The following is a 20,033-nucleotide window of genomic DNA, read 5'->3' as shown; positions in this document are numbered from 1 at the left end:
TTGATTTGGCAAAGTTAACTTCTCAATTTTGTTATAATTATTTATAGTGGTGGCAATAATTACCTAAATAACTAGAAAACTATTGTTGCAATAGATTTTTGTAGTTGTATCATAAGTTGTCGTCATGTGATAAAAGTTACCATAGCAATAAAACTTTTTTAGTCACAATAAATTATTTGAAACAAAATTATATAGCTATATAAATCATTTCATGTTTAATAGAATTTTTAATTAACGGAATAAGCAATTTCTAAAGTGTTTATACTATAATTATAGTATTATCATGTTTATATCAAACTCTATAGTGGATAACAATTCGAGACAATATAATAAAACGGAATATATAATATATATAACCAAACCAATTTATCAAAATATTTAGGGAAAATGCATAAGTACCCCCAGCCTATACCCGAAATCTCAGAGACACACCTAACCTTTACTAAGGTCCTATTACCCCCCTCCCCTCGAACTTATTTTATATGTAATATTCTATTCCTTTTGGCCTACGTGGCACTATCAGGTGGGCCCAACGCATGTTGACAAATTTTTCAAGGATAGTGCCACGTAGGGCGAAAAGGGGTAGAATATTATAGATAAATTAAGTTCGGGGGGGGGGGGGTAATAGGACCTTAGTAAAGGTTAGGTGTGTCTCTGGAATTTCAGGCATAGGCTGAGGGGGTACTTATGCATTTCCCGAAAATAGTGTAATAAAAAGAAATCATTTTTTATAATGGCAATTCAAGTTTCAAAGTTTTTACTTAGCTGGCCTTTGTTGCAACTATTTGAAGATTAGGTGAATTAAGTTGGCCCGACCAGCAAATCAAATGGAAGAGTATGTGCTTTTTCAAGAAATAAATTATGTGACACTCTGTAGAAGATAAGGACAACTAATTAAACCATAGAAAAAATTGTCAAGCATCCCTAACTTTCATGATTATTATTTTTTAGAGTGATGATTTTTGGATCAGCTTTTGTGCACCTCAAATTAATTATATAGAGTATCTATTATTTTGTATCGATAACTGATATACTAGTTAACTCTATTCACTAAAACTAAAATAGATAGAAATCAATGAAATGTTTTTGTCTCTATTAAAATTTGAATAGAAAATCTTATATTCTCAACTCACTTTATTAATTACTAGGTCACCCCTTGAATAAAGACTTTCATAATCCAAAAGCCTTCTTTTCTTTTTTTACTAAAAACAATGTATTGAAAACACACTTAAACTTGGTATATTTGTGGCAATCTTAAAAACACTTATTTCCTTGACTATCTGAACTTAAATACACTTCTGATCTTGTAACATGAGTGAAATACGTTCATAAATCTTCATCAAGTTTGAGAGTATTTTTAACAATTCTCTCCGCTTTTTATTAAGATTTTGAGATCACTTGTCATATCATGTGGCCGATCGTGGGTGTATCTAAGTATAGTTAGTCAAGTAGAGGGGTGATTTTAAGACTGTTAACCATTCAGAAACGAAATTAATAATTTACGTCAAATTCAGTGGTGTTTCCAATACTTCTCTCATAATACTTTCACTCTGTAGTAGACTTCATAATTTGCCATTAACAAATTAATCAACCTTACAAAAAGATTATAACAACTCAATAAATTATTATACAACTAAGTGAAAAAAGAAAAAAAAAATTGTACCATATTTTATATTGGTGTAAATGATGTGTTCTCCACTATAAAATAAGACAAACCTTATCCTTGTCTCAGCACCTTACTTCCTTTTCTTGGATTCCATTGAGCATTCAATAATACAGAGAGAAGAGAAAAAAGTGAGTGAGGAAAAAAAAATGGCAGAAAACAAAGAAGAAGATGTTAATCTTGGAGCAAACAAGTACAGAGAGACTCAGCCATTGGGGACAGCTGCTCAAACAGACAAGGATTACAAGGAGCCACCACCAGCTCCTCTGTTTGAACCAGGGGAATTGTCATCATGGTCTTTTTACAGAGCTGGAATTGCTGAGTTTATGGCTACTTTCTTGTTCTTGTACATAACAATCTTGACTGTTATGGGGCTTAAAAGGTCTGATAGTTTGTGTTCTTCTGTGGGTATTCAAGGAGTTGCTTGGGCTTTTGGTGGTATGATCTTTGCTTTGGTTTACTGTACTGCTGGTATCTCAGGTTAGTTACTAATAGTACTACTTAATTCTTGCTCAAATCTTGTTTTTTTTCGCTCATGATACTGTAAAGTTGTAATCTTTTTTTGTTTGTTGTCACTGATTTTCATTTGGGGACTGTTTTTATGGATCTACTACAATACCCACAAAAACCCTTTGTTGTAATTTGTTTGTATTAGTAGTTTGACTATATAATTACAATGAACTTAGTGTAATTTCACGAGTGGAGTCTGAGCAGGTTAAGATGTATGCAGTTACCCCTATCTTAGAGAGGTTGTTTCCGATTTATCCTCGACAACCCTCCTCCTTCATCGGAGCTTGAGACTGGTGATGTGAGTGAGCTCACACAAGTGGAGTTAAATTTTAAAATTTAAAGAATTGTGAATTGTTTATCTGTTGATGAGTCGAGCTAGTTTTGGGGTTGAATAGGCTGAGTATCATTTTTTACATGTACTGAGTCCCTATTTTGTACTGAAACAGGAGGACACATTAATCCAGCTGTGACATTTGGTCTGTTCTTGGCAAGGAAACTGTCTTTAACAAGGGCAGTGTTCTATATAGTGATGCAGTGCCTTGGTGCCATCTGTGGTGCTGGTGTTGTGAAGGGTTTCATGGTTGGACCCTATGAGAGACTTAATGGTGGTGCTAATGTTGTTAGTCCTGGTTACACTAAAGGTGATGGACTTGGTGCTGAGATTATTGGCACTTTTGTCCTTGTCTACACTGTTTTCTCTGCCACTGATGCCAAAAGAAGTGCTAGAGATTCACATGTTCCTGTAAGTGCTTTCTTGTCCTACCAATAACTTTAGCTTAATAGTGCTAGAGTACTTTTTTGGATCAAAGTTTTGATTTTTACCTTTAGGAGGTAAAAAATGAGAGTAAAATGGTTTGATACATACACAATATAACTTAACTACTCTTGTCTTAAGAACTTGTGACAATATTGGCCCATTGGCACTGCCTTCTGTGCTATGTTGCTCTGACTCTCCCAAAAATACAGCCGAACCCGTGTCGGATTCTTTGTAAATTCCGACAAGCATCCATTGGCATTTCTGAAGAGTCTGAGCAACATAGATTTTGTGTACTAGATTCAAGTCAATGTATGAGGAATCATAATATACAATTTTGTTATGACAGATTTTGGCACCTCTTCCAATTGGATTCGCGGTGTTCTTGGTTCATTTGGCCACCATCCCAATCACCGGAACTGGTATCAACCCCGCCAGGAGTCTTGGAGCTGCTATCATCTACAACCAAGACCAGGCATGGGATGACCACGTAAGTCTTTAACTTAGAAGCACGTCGAGATGACAAATTTTCCGACATTTTGAAAGGCGTGTTGTCGTGTTATGTCTTGACTAAAAAGTGTTGTTTTTTCCTCATAATTTTCAGTGGATCTTCTGGGTTGGACCATTCATTGGAGCAGCTCTTGCTGCAGTTTACCATCAGATAATCATCAGAGCTATTCCATTCAAGAGCAGCAGGTCTTGAAGAGTTGAAGATACAACCTTTTATCTTATCATTTTCCCTGTCTGGTGCTGTTGTTTATTGCGATTTTTCTACTTTTCAGATGTCAATTATGTGTGTAAATTATCAGGTTTAATGCTTGTATCTAAAGCTTTCTTTCTCTAAATCAAGTGAAAGATTCTTATTCCATGAACTTAGAGTCTTTTAATTATTTTAATGCTTTTTAGGACTACTTTTCCCCTGAATTCACTCAACCAATAGAAATAATAACTACTCGCTCTGTCCCAATTTACTTGGTATTTTTTCGAGAGTCAAAACAGTTTAAGTTTGATCGAGAATTTGCGCACAAAATCTTCAATCTTTTTGAAATGAAATTTATATATTTGTAAATTACGTAAAAAGTAATTGATAATTCAAAATGTTTAAAAGATCTAGGAAAAATTTATGATTAAAGATAGATATGTTTGAATCTTGAAATTCGCAAACTGCAACATAAAATGGGACGGAGAGAGTATAGTTGAGTGATCACGAGAAATTATCTCATTTTCCCATTCCTTTCTAAGGTCTAGTTTTTTTTTTCCACCAATTCTTATGCAATGATAACTTCAAACATTTGAAACTTCGTTTCGTATAATCTAAGTTTTGAGAATTACTAGTAAACTCCATAGGAAAAACAACAACGATAAATTCACTTTAATTTTACACGCAAACCAGCTTATCGAGGCAGTAGCAACAAAAACAAAAGTAATGACATATAGTAATAGAAACCTAAAATAATGAAAAATAAGATTAATACTAATACATAGAAAAAGAAGAAATACATCTGACTATGGGTGACAATTGGGTGAATTGGGTTGAATTTTGGGCGGGTCAAAATGAGTCAAGACAATAAACGGATCAAGATCCAACCAACCCAACCCAAATTTGTTTGAGCCAAAATGGATTAGGTCAAAACGGGTTAGGTAACGGGTCAACTCAGCCCACCTAATTTTTATTAAGTTTTAATAGTTTTATTTGTTACTCTTTTTGCCCTTAATTACTTGTTCACTGTCAAATTGACACATCTATTAAGAAAACAATAATTGACATAGTGAGTTTACCATTTTACCCCTATTAATTGTGAAGTTAATGAATTAAAAACTTAAGATTTTCAAGAATTTTTATTTTTTTTCAAAGTAATTAATTAAGGGTATAATATGTAAAAAAAATTGTTCTTTCTTGATTTGTTAAAATGGACAAGTAATTAGGGACAACTAAAAAAGGAAAAATGGACAAGTAATTAGGGATAGAGAAAGTATTTTATATGCTTTTAGTACCTAATAAATTATTATAACTATATATAATATATTAAAAAAATTAGAAATATTTTAACAAGATTTCTCAAAATTCAATATCATCCCAAATTTTAATGGGTTGAAATGGGTTGAGCTAACAAATTAGCGGGTCAATAACCAACCCAAACCTAAATGGATTGGGTCAAATTGGACGGGTTGAATTTGATTTTGTCACCCCTACATCCGACTACCTATTAACCTTGTATTCTAATCCTCATCCTCCATATCCTTCTATCAAGGTTATGTCTGCGGTGAGCATACCTAAATCACCCCACCTCAATATTTTTTTATTCTATCTTTATTCCTTCTCAAATCCACTATGATCAATCTCTCACACCTTCTTACCGAGGCAGTTGCACATCAATCTCCTCTTCACATAAAATATATTGAGCATCTATCTTAAAACTTAATTTAGACGTTTACAATTTACTAGAGTAAATTAAAGAAGAAAGAGATATGAAATCGACAATTCAAATGTCTACACATGGATCAATTGAGTAGACATTCAAAACGAGATACAAGGGAACAATTCTCAAATTTTGTCTAAATATTCTTTAATCCAAAATCCAGCTAATCCAACTAATTGTCAACTTAACTAATTATAGTAGCTACTTAAAACTATTACTCCTTCCGCCTATGTTTATTTGTTCATATTTGATTTGATATATTCATAAGAAATAATAAATAAAATAAGAATTTTATTGTATCACTGTTAATTATTATAAATCATTTAAATATTAAAAAATAAATCGAGCTAATAAATAGACATATCAATAATCCATCCAAATTTAAATGAATTGAACTGTTTGAATTTGATTTTATCAAAAGTCTAAATAGACATTAATTGCAAATTGCCTTCAAGTTTGATTCTTACACCTTTCATCCTCATCAACAACCAATTGCGCAATCCACTTTATTCAAACATCATTCACAATAAATGAAGAAAGCAAAGGCATTAAACAAGAAAAACAATAATTGAGGGTAAGATTAAATTTTGTAAAATTATTATTTATTTGAATGAATGCTATTGCATTATTGTAAATATATGCTTAAAAGTTTATATATCAATTTAAAAATATGATTTTATTACTGCACAAATATATGATATATCTGAGATCCCAACTTAAAAATCATTATTATTTTCTTAATATTTACATTGTTTCAAAAAGTTTACCTAAATTAAAATAGAAAGAAATTTTAATTTGAACATTTTTCATTAAAAAAAGATTTTTAGTTACTACTCTCCTCTTGGTCCATTTTACTTATCATATTTTTCTTTTATATACTTCTTAAGAAGATATTAACTAAAAGGACAATTTAACTAAATTATTTTTATTTATTCTTTTAATTTAATTTAATACTACATTTTTTTACTACATTAATCTTCTCCATATTTATTGAATAAAAATAAAATTGTTAATTAATTATAGTATCTTAATTTTATAAAATGATACTAAGATTGTGTTTGGACATGCAATTTTGTATTATGATTTTAAGTCAGTTTTTAAATATGCGATTTGAAATCATGATTTCACATCCTAAATTTTTCAAAAAAACATGATTTGAGATTTCAAATCATGATTTTATTTTTTAAAATGTAAAATTTGACCCATAAGTTTATATTTTACATATTAAAATATATTTTTTCATCAGATATGAAATATGTTGCAATTTATATTACTTTCTAAAATTTTATTTTAAAATATAAAATGGTATATTCAAATAAAACTCCAACTTTAGTATTATGATTTTGCATGTCCAAACGAACTGTAACTAAAATGGACCTGAGAGAGTATTGTACTATTCCCTTTGTCCAATTTATATTACTTACTTTTTTTAGTCAGTCTAAAATAAAATGACACAATTCTATATTTAGTAATAATTTAATTTTAAAATGTCAAATTTATCCTTAATATGAAATGATTTATAGTCACACAAATATCTACTCCTTCGATCCTTTTTACTTGTCGTAATTTCCTTTTTGAAGGTTAAACGATATGAATTTTGACTAACATTTTAAAATATATTTTTCATCATATTGATATGAAAAAAGTTGCAATTTATATTACTTTCTATATAAAATCTAAAATTTTATTTTAAAATATCAAATTAATATAATCTAATATAATTTACCTTTGAATATTGGTTAAATTGATTATCGAAAAGTGAAGCATGACAATTAAAAAAAAACGAAAGAAGTATGACTTAATTTAAATCATATGTGGTGTCAAATCAAATTAACTCATATAAATTGAATCGGAGAAAGTGATTTTTTCAGTTTGTAGCCACTTGCTTTGCCACTTCTCTTTTGGCTTAAAAGCGAAGAAAAAAAAAAGAGGTCGTCTCCACGGTTTTAATTTTCAACCCCAACTTGAAGGTCTTCGCCAACTGTGTAAGAGGAAACTTCGCAAGCGTTTTCTATACTTTTTTGCTTAAATTGTCTCAATTTTGTTTATATCGACTAACATTGACTTGGCAAAAACTCCTTTTCCCCATTTCATTGACTGAAAGCAAAAAAGGAGATTTATCTAGGGTTTCTGATTTACATTTCTCTCAAATCTTCAGCAGAGATCAGATATGGCGTCGCAAGAGTATTTGAACAAGATGCAGGTCCGACAGAATTATCGCAACCTTTGGCACACTGATCTTATGAGCACAATCCAAGCTGATACTCCTTGTAAATCTCTACCTCCTTCAAGTTGTCTATATGTAATTCCACTGAAGATTATTATGTGTGTTGCTTATACGTTTTTTTTGTTTTGTTTTGGTTGCAGATTGCTGCTTTGCTTTGTGGTGGTACGTATGTGCTTTTTTTTTTTTTTTTTTTATGATGTATCTAATGTTGTTGATTTTTGATCTGTTGAATGTATGCTTATTGTATGAATTGAAACTGAAATTTTTTTTTGGTAGTTTATAGGAGAATTTTATGTTTCGATTGTTGATTTGATGGAACGAGTGTTTTGCTGAGAGGAATTGCGGTCATTTGACTTAGTTTGTGTGTGCTCTTTAGAATTGAGTTTTAATGCTTAAAAAAGTTGTAGCTGAAGTTTTCTACTTATGTCCATCTCATTAGTTAAGCAGGATTTAGTCTAGTAGTACCTGTTTTGTTAGATCCCTTTAGTTTTCAACCCGGCCTACCAGTTTGTCAATCTAACTCATGGATGTAGAGAGGTTATTTCTGATAGACCCTTGGTCTTCAAGGAAAGCTTTTCAAAGTAGTTTGAAAAAGGAAATACGGAGATGAAGAAGACATGGCAACCAAAAGGAGAGCAGTACATAACACTCAGGAGAAAAGGAACAATAACAACATCCAAATAATGTGATAATCAAAGCACAAGAAACATCAGGGTGACAGAAAGTCCAAGACAATAAGCTACGAGAACAATGTTAATACTACTGAAAGAAAGTGAAAATAGATACGATAGATATGATGCTCCAAACTACCACCATTGTAAAAAAAAAGAAAAGAAAAAGGAGCCCAAACAAACACCATCGAATGGGAGCCAAGTGAAGAGAGAGAAAATAGACACAACAAATGTTCCAGTGAAGGAAACTTTCAATCTTAAGCTTAATTCGATGTTCGATTGAGAGCTGTTGCAGTGTGATGCGAATTAAAAAGTTTAACCTAGTATGTCCGAAGATATGGAAGAGCATAACATTCAGCTGTTTGTAGTTTCCTTTATCTGGATTATCCTTTTTTTGAATGTTGTCTTATGTACATTTATTCAGTAAACCCAACTAATCAAACAAGTTTTAACTTATTAAGCAAAGTGATGCACCAATTGATATTTACGCCAATTGCACCAAAAGGAATGGAAGGTTGTTTGTTTTTTTGACTTGGCTGGTAGCTGAGTTATCTCTCTGCTTTCAACCTGCCTGCCTGCGCAGTCACGAATGGTTGATTTCTGTTAAATCAAGCAGAAAGTTAAAGCGAGATACTGTAAAACATGGTGCAATTTGGAACTACGAGTCCAAATTGGATTTTGGGAAGGGAGACGGGGTAGGGGTTGCTGTTGTAGTAGAAAAGAGGAATTGTTTTCTGGAAATATCTTGGTTCTTTAGGGGATTCAGTGATGATTTAGAGCACTTCTAATTTTAAATGTACTGAACAGCAAGAAATAGTGAAGGATGTTTTCTAAAGGCTGTGATTGGTCCAAAGGGCGGGTCACAGACGGATTTCTCGGTTATCAAAAAAAAAGAAGTGAAGGATGTTTTCCTCTGATTTTAGTTTATTTGGTTTTAATCCCAGTTTGCCAGTGCATTCCAATTTTTTTTAGTGACTCTGGAAAAATCATATCATCAAATCGATTCATGTTTAACCGAATGTCCCGCAATATATGTGTTGTGATTAGATTCCCAGATATTTATTGCTAACATTCTTTTACATGGAGCTTGATGATTATGGTAGACAGTTAGAGATAGTCAAGTGTTTTCTCTTTTCCCAGAGGTAGAGCAGAGTAGGGTCTAGTCTGGAGCACCCATCCGTTACCTTTGTTTTTTTTCTTCTTTTTTTTTTGACAAAATACTATTATTACTGTCACTACTTCTCTCTCTTCATTATTTTCATCATAGCTTTTGTTTCTTGCATTTCTCTGAAACTTGTTCTATAACCGATTTTCTTGAGTTGAAGGTCTATCAGAAACAACCTCTCTACCCCACAAAGGTAGGGGTAAGGTATATGTTCACTCACCCTCCTCAGGCTCCAGTTGTGGGACTATTTTGTGTTTGTTGTTGTTGTTGTATTCTTTAACTGGATTCTTCCTATACATTTCGGGTATTATGTAACTAGTGTTTTCTTCTTTTTACTTCAAGAGATAACTCCTTTTAGTAAGTAATATATTTGCCTTGCTAAATTCTCAATTCTGCAGTGCACCATGTGCATCATATTTGCTTCGGAAACGAGCTCTCTATGGTGATATGACAAGGTATGACATTTATCTTTCACCAATCCCTGGTGGTACTAGCTTTGGTATAATGAAATTTTCCGTCTCACAGGTATACATGCTGTGCGGGTTATATGCCCTGCAGTGGTCGGTGTGGAGAAAGTCGTTGTCCTGAGTTTTGTTTAGCAACTGAGGTGAGCACCAAGTTGATTACCTTTTTTTTTGCTTACTACTAGAATATAAATAAAATTTATGTAATTAAAGTTTAAAATTGTTTTGATTAATTGTATTTGAATAGAAGAATATTCTCAAGTACAAAAATGTTTATTTTCTTTACTTTACCTGATTAAAACTTTATATGAGGAGCGCCATGCATCCGTGCTAATTCTTTAGTTTTTCCGCACGGTGTCAGAGTCGCCACATCTTTGTAGAGAGTTACAAACTTCCACATACCAGTAGGCAGTCATATGATATTTGCTTTGTGCTGTAGTTTCCGATGCTCTCCTCTCCTCTGACAATTGGTGCAGGCTCCACCTTGTGATGGTCTGTACTTACTCCCCTTTCAGAAACTTGTGATGCTCTTTTTCTGCCCACCAGTGCCACTCCTCTTTCCAGTGACCAACCCCACTCTTTGTGATGATTAGCATCTCTCCTTTTTCTGGTGACGGGCGCTCTCCACTCTTCTTTGGGTGTTTGGCACTGCTCCTCTCTTCTTTAGTATTTGGAGTATCTCCTCTCTTCTCAAGTATATTGCTTAGGAGACTGATGCGCTTTTTCCTCGGACGATTGGTTCCTTTCTTCGGCAGGTGAATTGCTCTGCTCCTCTCTTCTTCAGTCAACCAACATGTTCTCTTTTTTGGACGACCATTCTAGTTGCAACATGCAACCTTCCAGTAGCTCCCTGGCCACACTTGGGAAACAACGTTCTGTCTTAAAAAGCTAGCTCAAGTTAGTCATAGAATGTTCTTGAGTTAGAAATAGGAGAATTTTCTGATGGCTGACAATAAGTTTAAGTTTTCACCTTGAATGAATGCAGCATAGGACATCAAACATTATCTTATCCTAACTGTGGTATCTACCTATAATTTTGGTGGGTTGTATTTTGAGCTTCAACCTCCTTTATATTGCCTCGTGTGCTTTAATATTCTGATGCAGTGATGGATTATCCATCTTTGAAACTACCAGGTTTTTCTCTGCTTTGGGAATTCAGTGGCTTCCACCCGCTTCATGTTGCAAGATGAGTTCAACATACAAACAACGCGATGTGATAATTGCATTATTGTAAACTCTCTCTCTCTCTCTCTCTCTCTCCAAGTTCCCCTTTTTACTGGATTTTGAGTGAATCCGTAAGGTATTTCGTAACACATTTCTTCTTGCTTTGTAGGGTTTCATGTTCTGCCTCCAACAACTTGCTTGCATATTTTCAATTGTTGCTATGATTGTTGGAAGTGAGGAGATCCAGGAAGCTTCTCAGCTGCTGTCATGTTTGTCTGACATGGTCTACTGCACGTAAGCTTCTCTATATTCGCTCTATTCCTGGACATTATCTTCATCTATCGTTTTCTGATTATCCTGTATCTCTATTAACAGTAGCTCAAAATTCTTTCCTAACTATACTGCATCTTCTTGATTGCAGGGTTTGTGCCTGTATGCAGGTAAGCAAGAAACTCAATTCAACTTTATCAAAACATGAAATGATTCTCCATATTTAACTATAAATTGACAATGGTTTATGCGAAAAAAGTTTAAGTTAAAAAGATAGTCATCAAAAAGATCGAGGAACTTACAAGCAACCTGAGCTTGTAAGTTCCATGGTTTCCTATTTAATAATTTACATCTGAGATTACTATGTTTGATGAGCAATGCAGACTCAACACAAGGTTGAAATGGACAAGAGAGATGGCAAGTTCGGTCCTCAGCCAATGGCAGTGCCACCTATGCAGCATATGTCCCGACTAGATCAGCCTTACCCACCAACTGTTGGATATCCTCCTCCAGCTTATGGTCAACCACCTCCACAACAAGCTTATCCAGCTCCTCCTCAACAAGCTTATCCAGCTCCAGGCTATCCGCCTGCTGGGTATCCACCACCTGCGGGCTATCCTGCCTCTGGTTATCCACCTCCTGGCTATCAGAAGTGATCTTCTAAAGGATTTGGTGCGTATATCTGGAATTGAAAAAAATGGAAATGAGTTTATCTACCGTAGCATGAACAGAGTGTATTTGTATAGATTCATTGGTGGATGGCAACCGTAATTGAACTTGTGTGCTGAGGTTTTCTGTAGATTTTCGTCTCAAAGAAATTTGTTTATCCTCTTAAACTATGAAAACAACATCCCTATGCATCCTGCAGCCAAGTTTTAATGGTGTTTGAATTTGAATTGCTATCGTGATATGTCAAGTTCACCGTGTTTACTTTGCATTTGAATTAGTACTTGTGTCTTTATTATATGTGTCAAAGCTCATTAATCTATTTGGATGTAAAATGGTTCTTGTTATTTGCAGAATTTGTTTTGGAAATATCGAATTCGACTTTTTTCGCCTTTCCTTCATCTTCCTAATAGTGTTGACAAGAATCTCTTCGAGAATAGTTAGATTCTCCGTCTGACGACTTTTGAGATGATTGTAGAAAGAGACTTTCTTTTCTTTTTCAAATTTCCTCAGTTCGGATTCTTCTTTGCAACCCGGGAAGGGAAGATGAAGAAGGAGATTCATCAAAGGGATCAATAGTTTAACCATTAAGGCACCAAACTTCCAGAGTGAAACCCAAACACTTGCCACTTATTCTTAGCCTTTTTTCCTTTAGAAAGCCAGAAGGCCAAGTTCGAGGAGCTAGGGGACTTTACTCCACAATCATATCATAACGATTTTTGACATAATAATGTCGTAGGAACGAAAAAATAGGGATGACAATAGAGAGCGGTGAGGGTACAATAAGGTGCTGGTTTGGACAACATTGATTCAACTTTCGCTAAGATTCGATCCCACAATTATCATGTGCTTGCTTGCATCTTCTTCATGTTTGTATTACGTGTTATACATTATTTTATAATTTTTTATTAGTTTTATGTATATTTTTAGATTTTAACATTTTGTATATTACATTATTATTTGTACAAATATATGTTCAAGTTCTTTTGTTTAGAAGTTTTTCCTAATATTTTGTTTTCTTTTCTTTTATTTATTTTTTATTTTTCATATTACATTATTAAAACAATTCCTAATGACTATTTGTTTGACTACATCATGGATTGGATGGTGTGTAGGACACAATCAATGTGGAGTGTCATTTCTGAAACTTGTTTTTCCTATTTTCACTAAAGAAGTCATTTTCCTCATTTCTAAAAAACTTAACAAAAACTATTTCCGAAAATTTTGACTAATCGAATATGGAAAAATTGGAAAATATTTTCCTTTGTACCCAACAAATTCTTTGTGACGAAAAAGGTAAAATGAAACTCGATATTTCATTCATTTCAATTTGTTTGTCTTGTTTTAACTTGACATGAAACTTAAAGAAGTAAGTACGACTTTTGAATCTTATAATTTTAAATCAAAGATATGTCAAATATAGTAAAATATTTTTTAATCTTTTTATCTTAAACGTGTCATATAAAAAGTTCAAAGTTAAATACTAGCAAATATAGAGGAATAATAAGGTGGAAGACAAGATCCAATTTATCCGGCAAAACTCCCTTCAAAATCAAAAGGCTAAAGTAAGGCCTATGGGGACATGTGTGTTTTTTCCACAAACACAATATAATCACTCTATAGTAAGAATATCTTATTGGGAAAAAAAAGAAGATAAATAGCATGACACTTATTTCTAATTAAACCGATATTATTAACTTTACAAAATATAGCAACACTAATATTGCAAATAATATAAAATACAACTAATCTGCGTATATAATCTTCCAACAAAAATTAGAGAATTTTAATTATTTTCTCTTTCTCACAAACCCAACCTCTTTGTTGCCACCACTGTCTATCGCCCATCGTCGCTCATACACATAAAATACAATAACATATGTTGACATATACAATATATTTCGAAGAAATGATCTATTCAGATTTCTTTTGTTTAAAAATGAAGATACATAAAAAAAATTAAAAAAAAGTTTGTAAAAAGATATAAAGTCAAATTTCCCGTATGTTTCATTTGCATGTTACATGTATGCCGTATATAGTTACTGAGTATAGTGATACACATGACATATAATAATATACACACGAGATAATATACTCGATATATCATGTGTATATCACATGTATCTTGTGTGTATGTTATTGTATATGTTTTTTTAGTTGGAGAAAATTGAAGAATCAATAATTATTTTTTCTAATGTGTTCAACACGAAGTAATTACCGTTTCAAATACTTCACACGTAAACGTTGGGCAACTTTGCAATACGGCATATACGTTACAGTCATACCTCTGTATAACAATCACTTTATTAAGATAAATCTATATTTGTTACCAATAACATTATTACACTTTCAAAATATAGCTAAACGTTTCTTTACAAAACATATACAACCTCAAACAAATCTCACAAAATTAAGAATTTTGGAGAGTTTTTCTTTCTTTATTCTTATGCTTCCCACAAACCTAACTAACGTTGCTCTGGATCCTGCCGCTGCTTCTCTGCCACCATCTACCGTCACTCCACAAAAAAATATACTTGAATATCATTGTATATATCATAGTACATGTAATATGTATGTGAGTATGTCAATGTATACACTTGATATATACATGAAATACATTAGATACACAAATGTATCCATACCATACACATAAACATATCCTAATACTCACACTTGTATGCATGTAGAGCGGCGTATCGATCGGATGGTTCAGTTTGAATTTTATCGGTTTGTAAACATGTTAAACTGTTATAGAATCATTAAGATATAGGCTTATCGGTTGTCGGTTATTGATCGTTATTGATTCGGTTATCAGTTTAACCATTAAGATTTTACACAAAAAGAAAAATCATTAAAAATCACTAAGAAACAAAGTGACAAACCAAATGAACCATATATGTACCTGAGTTGGCAGATTGCATCTTGCTCAAAAACAAACACTGAAACATTGTAGAATAATTGAGAGTTTTGAGTCAGACAGAAATAAAAGTATGAACTAAATCCTAAGTCAACTTTATAAACCAAATGTATAAATGTAGTCTATTAATTTACTATCGGATTATCGGTTAGCCCTTTAAGAAAAAACCTCAAACTGTTAAGAACTGATAATCCGATAATAAAAAATTAAATTAGTTACCGATAGCGTTAAACCAATAACTCATTACCAATAAACCAATAACTTTTTTCGTTCGATTTTAAACGACTCTAGTTATATGTGCTTGTAACTGTATGTATAGTGGCACTACAGTTTTATATATATATATATATATATATATATATATATACTCGTTTTCATCTTAAAAGTACCATCACAACAATGAAGAACTATTCAAAAAAAAAAAAAATGTGGGATATGTTCTTGGAGTTCTCCTTTTAAAATATAAGCCAAAAAATAAAGGGATCCCTATTTAAATTGTAGCCAGTTTTTTCAAAAAAAAAAATTAACTACTATATATCCGATTTAGGTAAACTCGTGAGTCATGACAAATTGTTTTTCCTCCACTTATTCTTCATCTTCATTTTCAAAAGCTTAGGTAGGTATTGATTAATAAAAAATTCATGACTTAATATATTGCAATTTTTCATCTTTATTTAAGTTATTTTTAGACTAAAAAGATACAAATTAGATTAAGATACGATGAATGAAATAGATTGAAGGGTTAAGGTTACAATTTCATAAAAAATATCTAAAGTTTGATTTTGTCAAGATCACCTTTAGTCAAATATGTGTGAAGTCAGTCTTGGCAAGACTATAACATCATTTTAAAAGAATGTTTGAAATTGATTTTGAAATCATTATATATCTGAAGTGTTGTTATTGTTAATTTTAATTTAAAAAATGTTTCAAATATCAATAAAAGAATATTTGAAATCAACCTAAACATGTCTAATACTTTGACCTCTACAAAGCCATATTTCAAATAAAAATTAAAAATATTCAAAATCTAACACAAAATTTTAACTTTAATCATGTGCCTGAAATTGTTTTCAAAATGAATAAATTTGAAAAATCAAATTAAAATTAAATGGTGATCTTACAATCAGACTTTTTTCTTTTACCCCAAGTTTTTTACTTTGATTTCTGGTGACTCGAATTTATAATTTTAAAAAGTTGAAAATGAGCCATGCTTTACTTGAACAATTTTTTTTGTCACAATTGAATATTTGTACACTTCACTCATAATATAACACGTGGCTACTTTGACCATTTAAATAACGTATAGTGCAATAAATCAAATGGTCAAATCTTGTGGGAAATGTCAGTAAAAAGGAGACAAAAATAGTAGTCACTCTGTCTTATTCGTGTTACTAAAAATAAATTTTTAAGAACATCAGAAGGTTTTATTTTAAAATTATTTTATATAAAAAGATATTTTTGTGAACTTTTCCAAATAAATTAAACCTAATACAAGCAATATGTTAATAATATTATTAAATATTTATCAAATAAGAGAATGTGAGGTATTATTTTTAAAAATAGATTAAAGATACAGTGTTTCATATTAATCAAACAAAGGAAGTATGTCTTAATTATTTGTCAATTGACAAAACCAAGATAGAATTAATAAAAACAAGAAGAAGCTCATTTCATCAGGAAATATGGTTAAGCTTCAAATGAATTCCTCCATTATTAATTTTGGACATTAAGGGCCCGTTTGGCCATGCGATATGGTATCATGATATGGAATTATGAGATGAAATTGAAGGTTTGTTTGGACATGCGATATGGAATTTTTGTGTTGTATATTTTCTCATAAACATAAAAATCTCATAAGTTGTAAAACTATTAAAATAGCTCCAATTGTTTATTCAATCTTATCAAATAAACAAAAAATTATAACATCGCATAATAAATTATTACAAAGTTATTTGTTCTCCACTTAAGTAATTGTTTCATCTAACTTTAATTTAATAAAAAAATTGAACATAAATTGTAGTGTACTAGTCTTTAATATAATTTAACGTGAGGAAATTGTCCGTACTATGTGGGAGGATTATATTAAAGACTAGTACACTACAATTTATGTTCAATTTTTTTATTAAATTAAAGTTAGATGAAACAATTACTTAAGTGGAGAACAAATAACTTTTGTAACACCCCGACTTTTCAAAACGTCTAAATTAACTCGTATATTCGTGGAAAGACAAGGAGGGTGAGTAATAAATTAAGAATGATGTGGTATGTCCTATTTTAAGTGTTCAAGTGTTGCATCTCAAGTTAGGTAAGTGGCAAAATAAAAGTTGGCGGAAGTTATCGTAATTTCCTTCTTAAAGATTTCACTGAAATTTGGGTCAAATGTCTTGGAGGTTTTCTCCCAATATATAAAGAGTTATGGGGCCCACAAACTATTGAATCGAAGGTCTACGAGTCTAGTTTCCAACGCATCAAACCGTTCATTCATACTACTTCAGAATAGAGAGATATTCGCATTTTCGTGGGACTGCGCAAGCAGGCACGTGAGGTGGGGCCCTAGGTCGGTGGAAAGTGTATATATCTTTTTCTTCGAGTTTTTTCTTCATTTTAAGCTAAATATACAGAGAAAACATAGAAACCCATTTTTAGGATCAAGTGAAATATAGATTTTCTTGACGTAAGTCCTTGACGAAAGTTGTTCTACGCGTTGGGCTCATCATCGTGGTATAATTTGTTTTATTGATTGTGTAGCATATCACATTTTAGAGTTGGGACAGCAGGGGTTTGAATATATTTGAAGGTTTTGAGGTGAATTACGAACCTAAGATCGAGGTAAGACCCTTCTTTCATCGACTCTAGCTTTTATAAGCAGCAAATAGCAATTTGCGACGGAAATACATATCTTTTATTGTATTGTCATGGTATCTTTTATTTTATGTGTTGATTATGGTCCTACCTTGTTGTAGTATCGAGGGAGTTATGAGTTAAAGTCTTTAGGCCACGTGAATTTAGCGAAAAAGGTATGTTAAGGCTATTCTCTTCCTATGGCATGTTTCCTTAAAGCTTAGGAGCAATGTAATTGAGTTGTTATCGTTGTTATACTTATAGCTATTATTGTTGATTGTTGGCTGCTCGAGTGCGTATAATCCTCTCTTATCGAGATTCTTATTCAGTAGTAACATTCGTATGTTGGACACGACTTAGAGGCTATTTGTATAGGTTGCCTATCACTAAATTGCTCACTTTTAGTTGCTGGATTGTTATTGTTGCCTTTGGGCTATTGTTGTTAGCTGCAGGAATGTGATCTATGCCTAGCAGGGTTATGTTCTGCCTACAGGGCTATATGGATGCCTAAAAGGGCTATGTGTTGCCTACGGGGCTATATTGATGCCTAGAAGGGCTATGAGTTGCCTACAGGGATATATATTGACGCCTAAGAGGGTTATGTGCTTCCTACAGGGTCATGTTGTTGCCTAAGTGGGCTATGAGTTGTCTATAAGATATGTTGATGCCTAAGAGGGCTATGTGACTGCCTGCGGGGCTAGGGGAGATAGGGGTATACAAGCTGATTGGCACCTTCCGGGCTTATGGGGGCCTGAGTAGGTGGTCTTGTGTGCTGTTTGTACCTACCGAGCTTATGGGGGCTTGGTTAGGTTGTTGTTTTATTATTTTTGATAAATTTAGATTTAGAAGCAGGTCAGTACAATTATCTCATTCTTAATTTATTTATCAGATTATTCCAGTATATCAAGATACCTCATCATAGTCTATTGCCTTTCATACTCTGTACATTATTTTGTACTGACACCCCATTGCCTTGGGGGCGCTGCATTCATGCATGCAGGTCCTGACAGATGACCGAGTAGACCTCCATATCAGCAGGATTGACTTTTATTCGATTGGTCAGCCCCTTTCCTCCGGAGCTGCCAGAGTTGGGAGGTTTGTTACCTTTTGTTGTATATATTCTCATGGGTAGGCTGGGGCCCTGTCCCACCAATCTTTACTACTCTTAGAGGCTTGCAGACTAGTGTGTGGGGTTTATAGCTACGTTATGGCCATGCTGGCCTATGTTGTTGGTTTGCTGAAGTTTGTGAGCTGTTTGATGTATTGTACTGATATTTACCTGTTTTTAGTTTTGGTATAGATATCATGGTGGCCTTGACGGCCCAATCAAGACTTCTGTGCTAGTTGGATATTTCTTTATATGAACTCTTGGGAGTAGCTGGTTCTTTTGTAGATCTGTTGACAGGGGCCTTGCCGGCCGAGGGCTTAGTTTTAAGCCGAGATATACTTGTTAGTTTTCTTAATTGCAGGTGACTGCCATGCGCTAGTAGCAAATGGTTCAGTAGGGTCGGCTCGGGCCTGAGTTTTGGCTTTAGGAGTCAGTTGCGCCCCTTGAGTTTGGGGCGTGACAACTTTGTAGTAATTTATTATGCGATTTTATATTTTTTTGTTTATTTGATAAGATTGAATAAACAATTGGGGCTATTTTAATAGTTTTACAACTTATGAGATTTTTATGTTTATGAGAAAATATACAACACAAAAATTTCATATCGCATGTCCAAACAAACCTTCAATTTCATATCATGATACCATATCGCATGGCCAAACGGGCCCTAATAAATAAAGCATATAAAAAGAGTATTAAGAAAATTATTCCTATTTATATACTTTTTTTAAACGCGTAAAACTATAATAATAATTTAATTGTAGTAGTAAATGAAAGTTGGATCGTACACGGTACGAGCTATAAGTAATATTAATATAGATTGTCGGTTGTTTTAGGTGTAACTATACTACTTCATATTTAATCAGCAATCTCAAGTTCATTTATTGGGATATAAAGAAAATTCAGTTAGAATCGTTATCTTAAATATGTAGTATGCAATTCAAATTTAATCATGACAATAATATAAGTTTTAAATATTGAATAAAAAAAATAAAAATTCTGCATTATCAAATTTTTTGTTTTCTCATACTTGTTATTTTCCTTTTCCCCATCCCCCACTAATAAAGAGTTGGCCGTGCAAAATTTATTAAGGAAGAAATGCTCGCTATTAAAATTAAAGGAGCAATAAACACTATATCAAAAATATTTTTAGTGCTAATTAATTAATAATAATAATTTAATTATAGCTACAT

General features: G+C 32.6%; 3 protein-coding genes across 7 annotated transcripts in view; 2 read left to right on the top strand and 1 right to left on the bottom strand.

Annotated features, from left to right (window-relative positions):
* LOC125820432 (uncharacterized) overlaps nucleotides 1-20,033 on the bottom strand; it is a 430,223-nt gene that overhangs the window by 248,411 nt on the left and 161,779 nt on the right. The gene's annotated exons all lie outside the window — the stretch shown is intronic.
* LOC125820454 (probable aquaporin PIP-type pTOM75) lies at nucleotides 1,689-3,799 on the top strand. The gene is made up of 4 exons (XM_049499892.1): nucleotides 1,689-2,143; nucleotides 2,620-2,915; nucleotides 3,277-3,417; nucleotides 3,532-3,799. Exons 1-4 carry the CDS (start codon nucleotides 1,813-1,815, stop codon nucleotides 3,628-3,630), a joined length of 867 nt encoding a protein of 288 aa, XP_049355849.1. The 5' UTR covers nucleotides 1,689-1,812; the 3' UTR covers nucleotides 3,631-3,799.
* LOC125820457 (uncharacterized) lies at nucleotides 7,272-12,245 on the top strand. Of its 3 annotated transcripts, none has more exons than XM_049499895.1 (9): nucleotides 7,272-7,332; nucleotides 7,506-7,617; nucleotides 7,715-7,736; nucleotides 9,809-9,865; nucleotides 9,936-10,017; nucleotides 11,009-11,104; nucleotides 11,208-11,332; nucleotides 11,460-11,478; nucleotides 11,692-12,245. In XM_049499895.1, the coding sequence occupies exons 2-9, from the start codon at nucleotides 7,518-7,520 to the stop codon at nucleotides 11,962-11,964; spliced, it is 774 nt and encodes a 257-aa protein (XP_049355852.1). In that variant the 5' UTR covers nucleotides 7,272-7,332; nucleotides 7,506-7,517; the 3' UTR covers nucleotides 11,965-12,245. The 3 variants fall into 3 exon arrangements, with proteins under 3 accessions (XP_049355852.1, XP_049355853.1, XP_049355854.1); XM_049499896.1 differs by having other exon boundaries at nucleotides 7,285-7,332; nucleotides 7,509-7,617; XM_049499897.1 differs by lacking the exon at nucleotides 7,272-7,332 and adding an exon at nucleotides 7,356-7,379.

Source organism: Solanum verrucosum, unplaced genomic scaffold (genome assembly GCF_900185275.1).
Source record: "Solanum verrucosum unplaced genomic scaffold, falcon-dt-bn FXZP01000229.1, whole genome shotgun sequence".
Classification (NCBI taxonomy): domain Eukaryota; kingdom Viridiplantae; phylum Streptophyta; class Magnoliopsida; order Solanales; family Solanaceae; genus Solanum; species Solanum verrucosum.
Note: the sequence above shows the minus strand (reverse complement) of the source record. Positions and strands in the feature narration are given on the sequence as shown.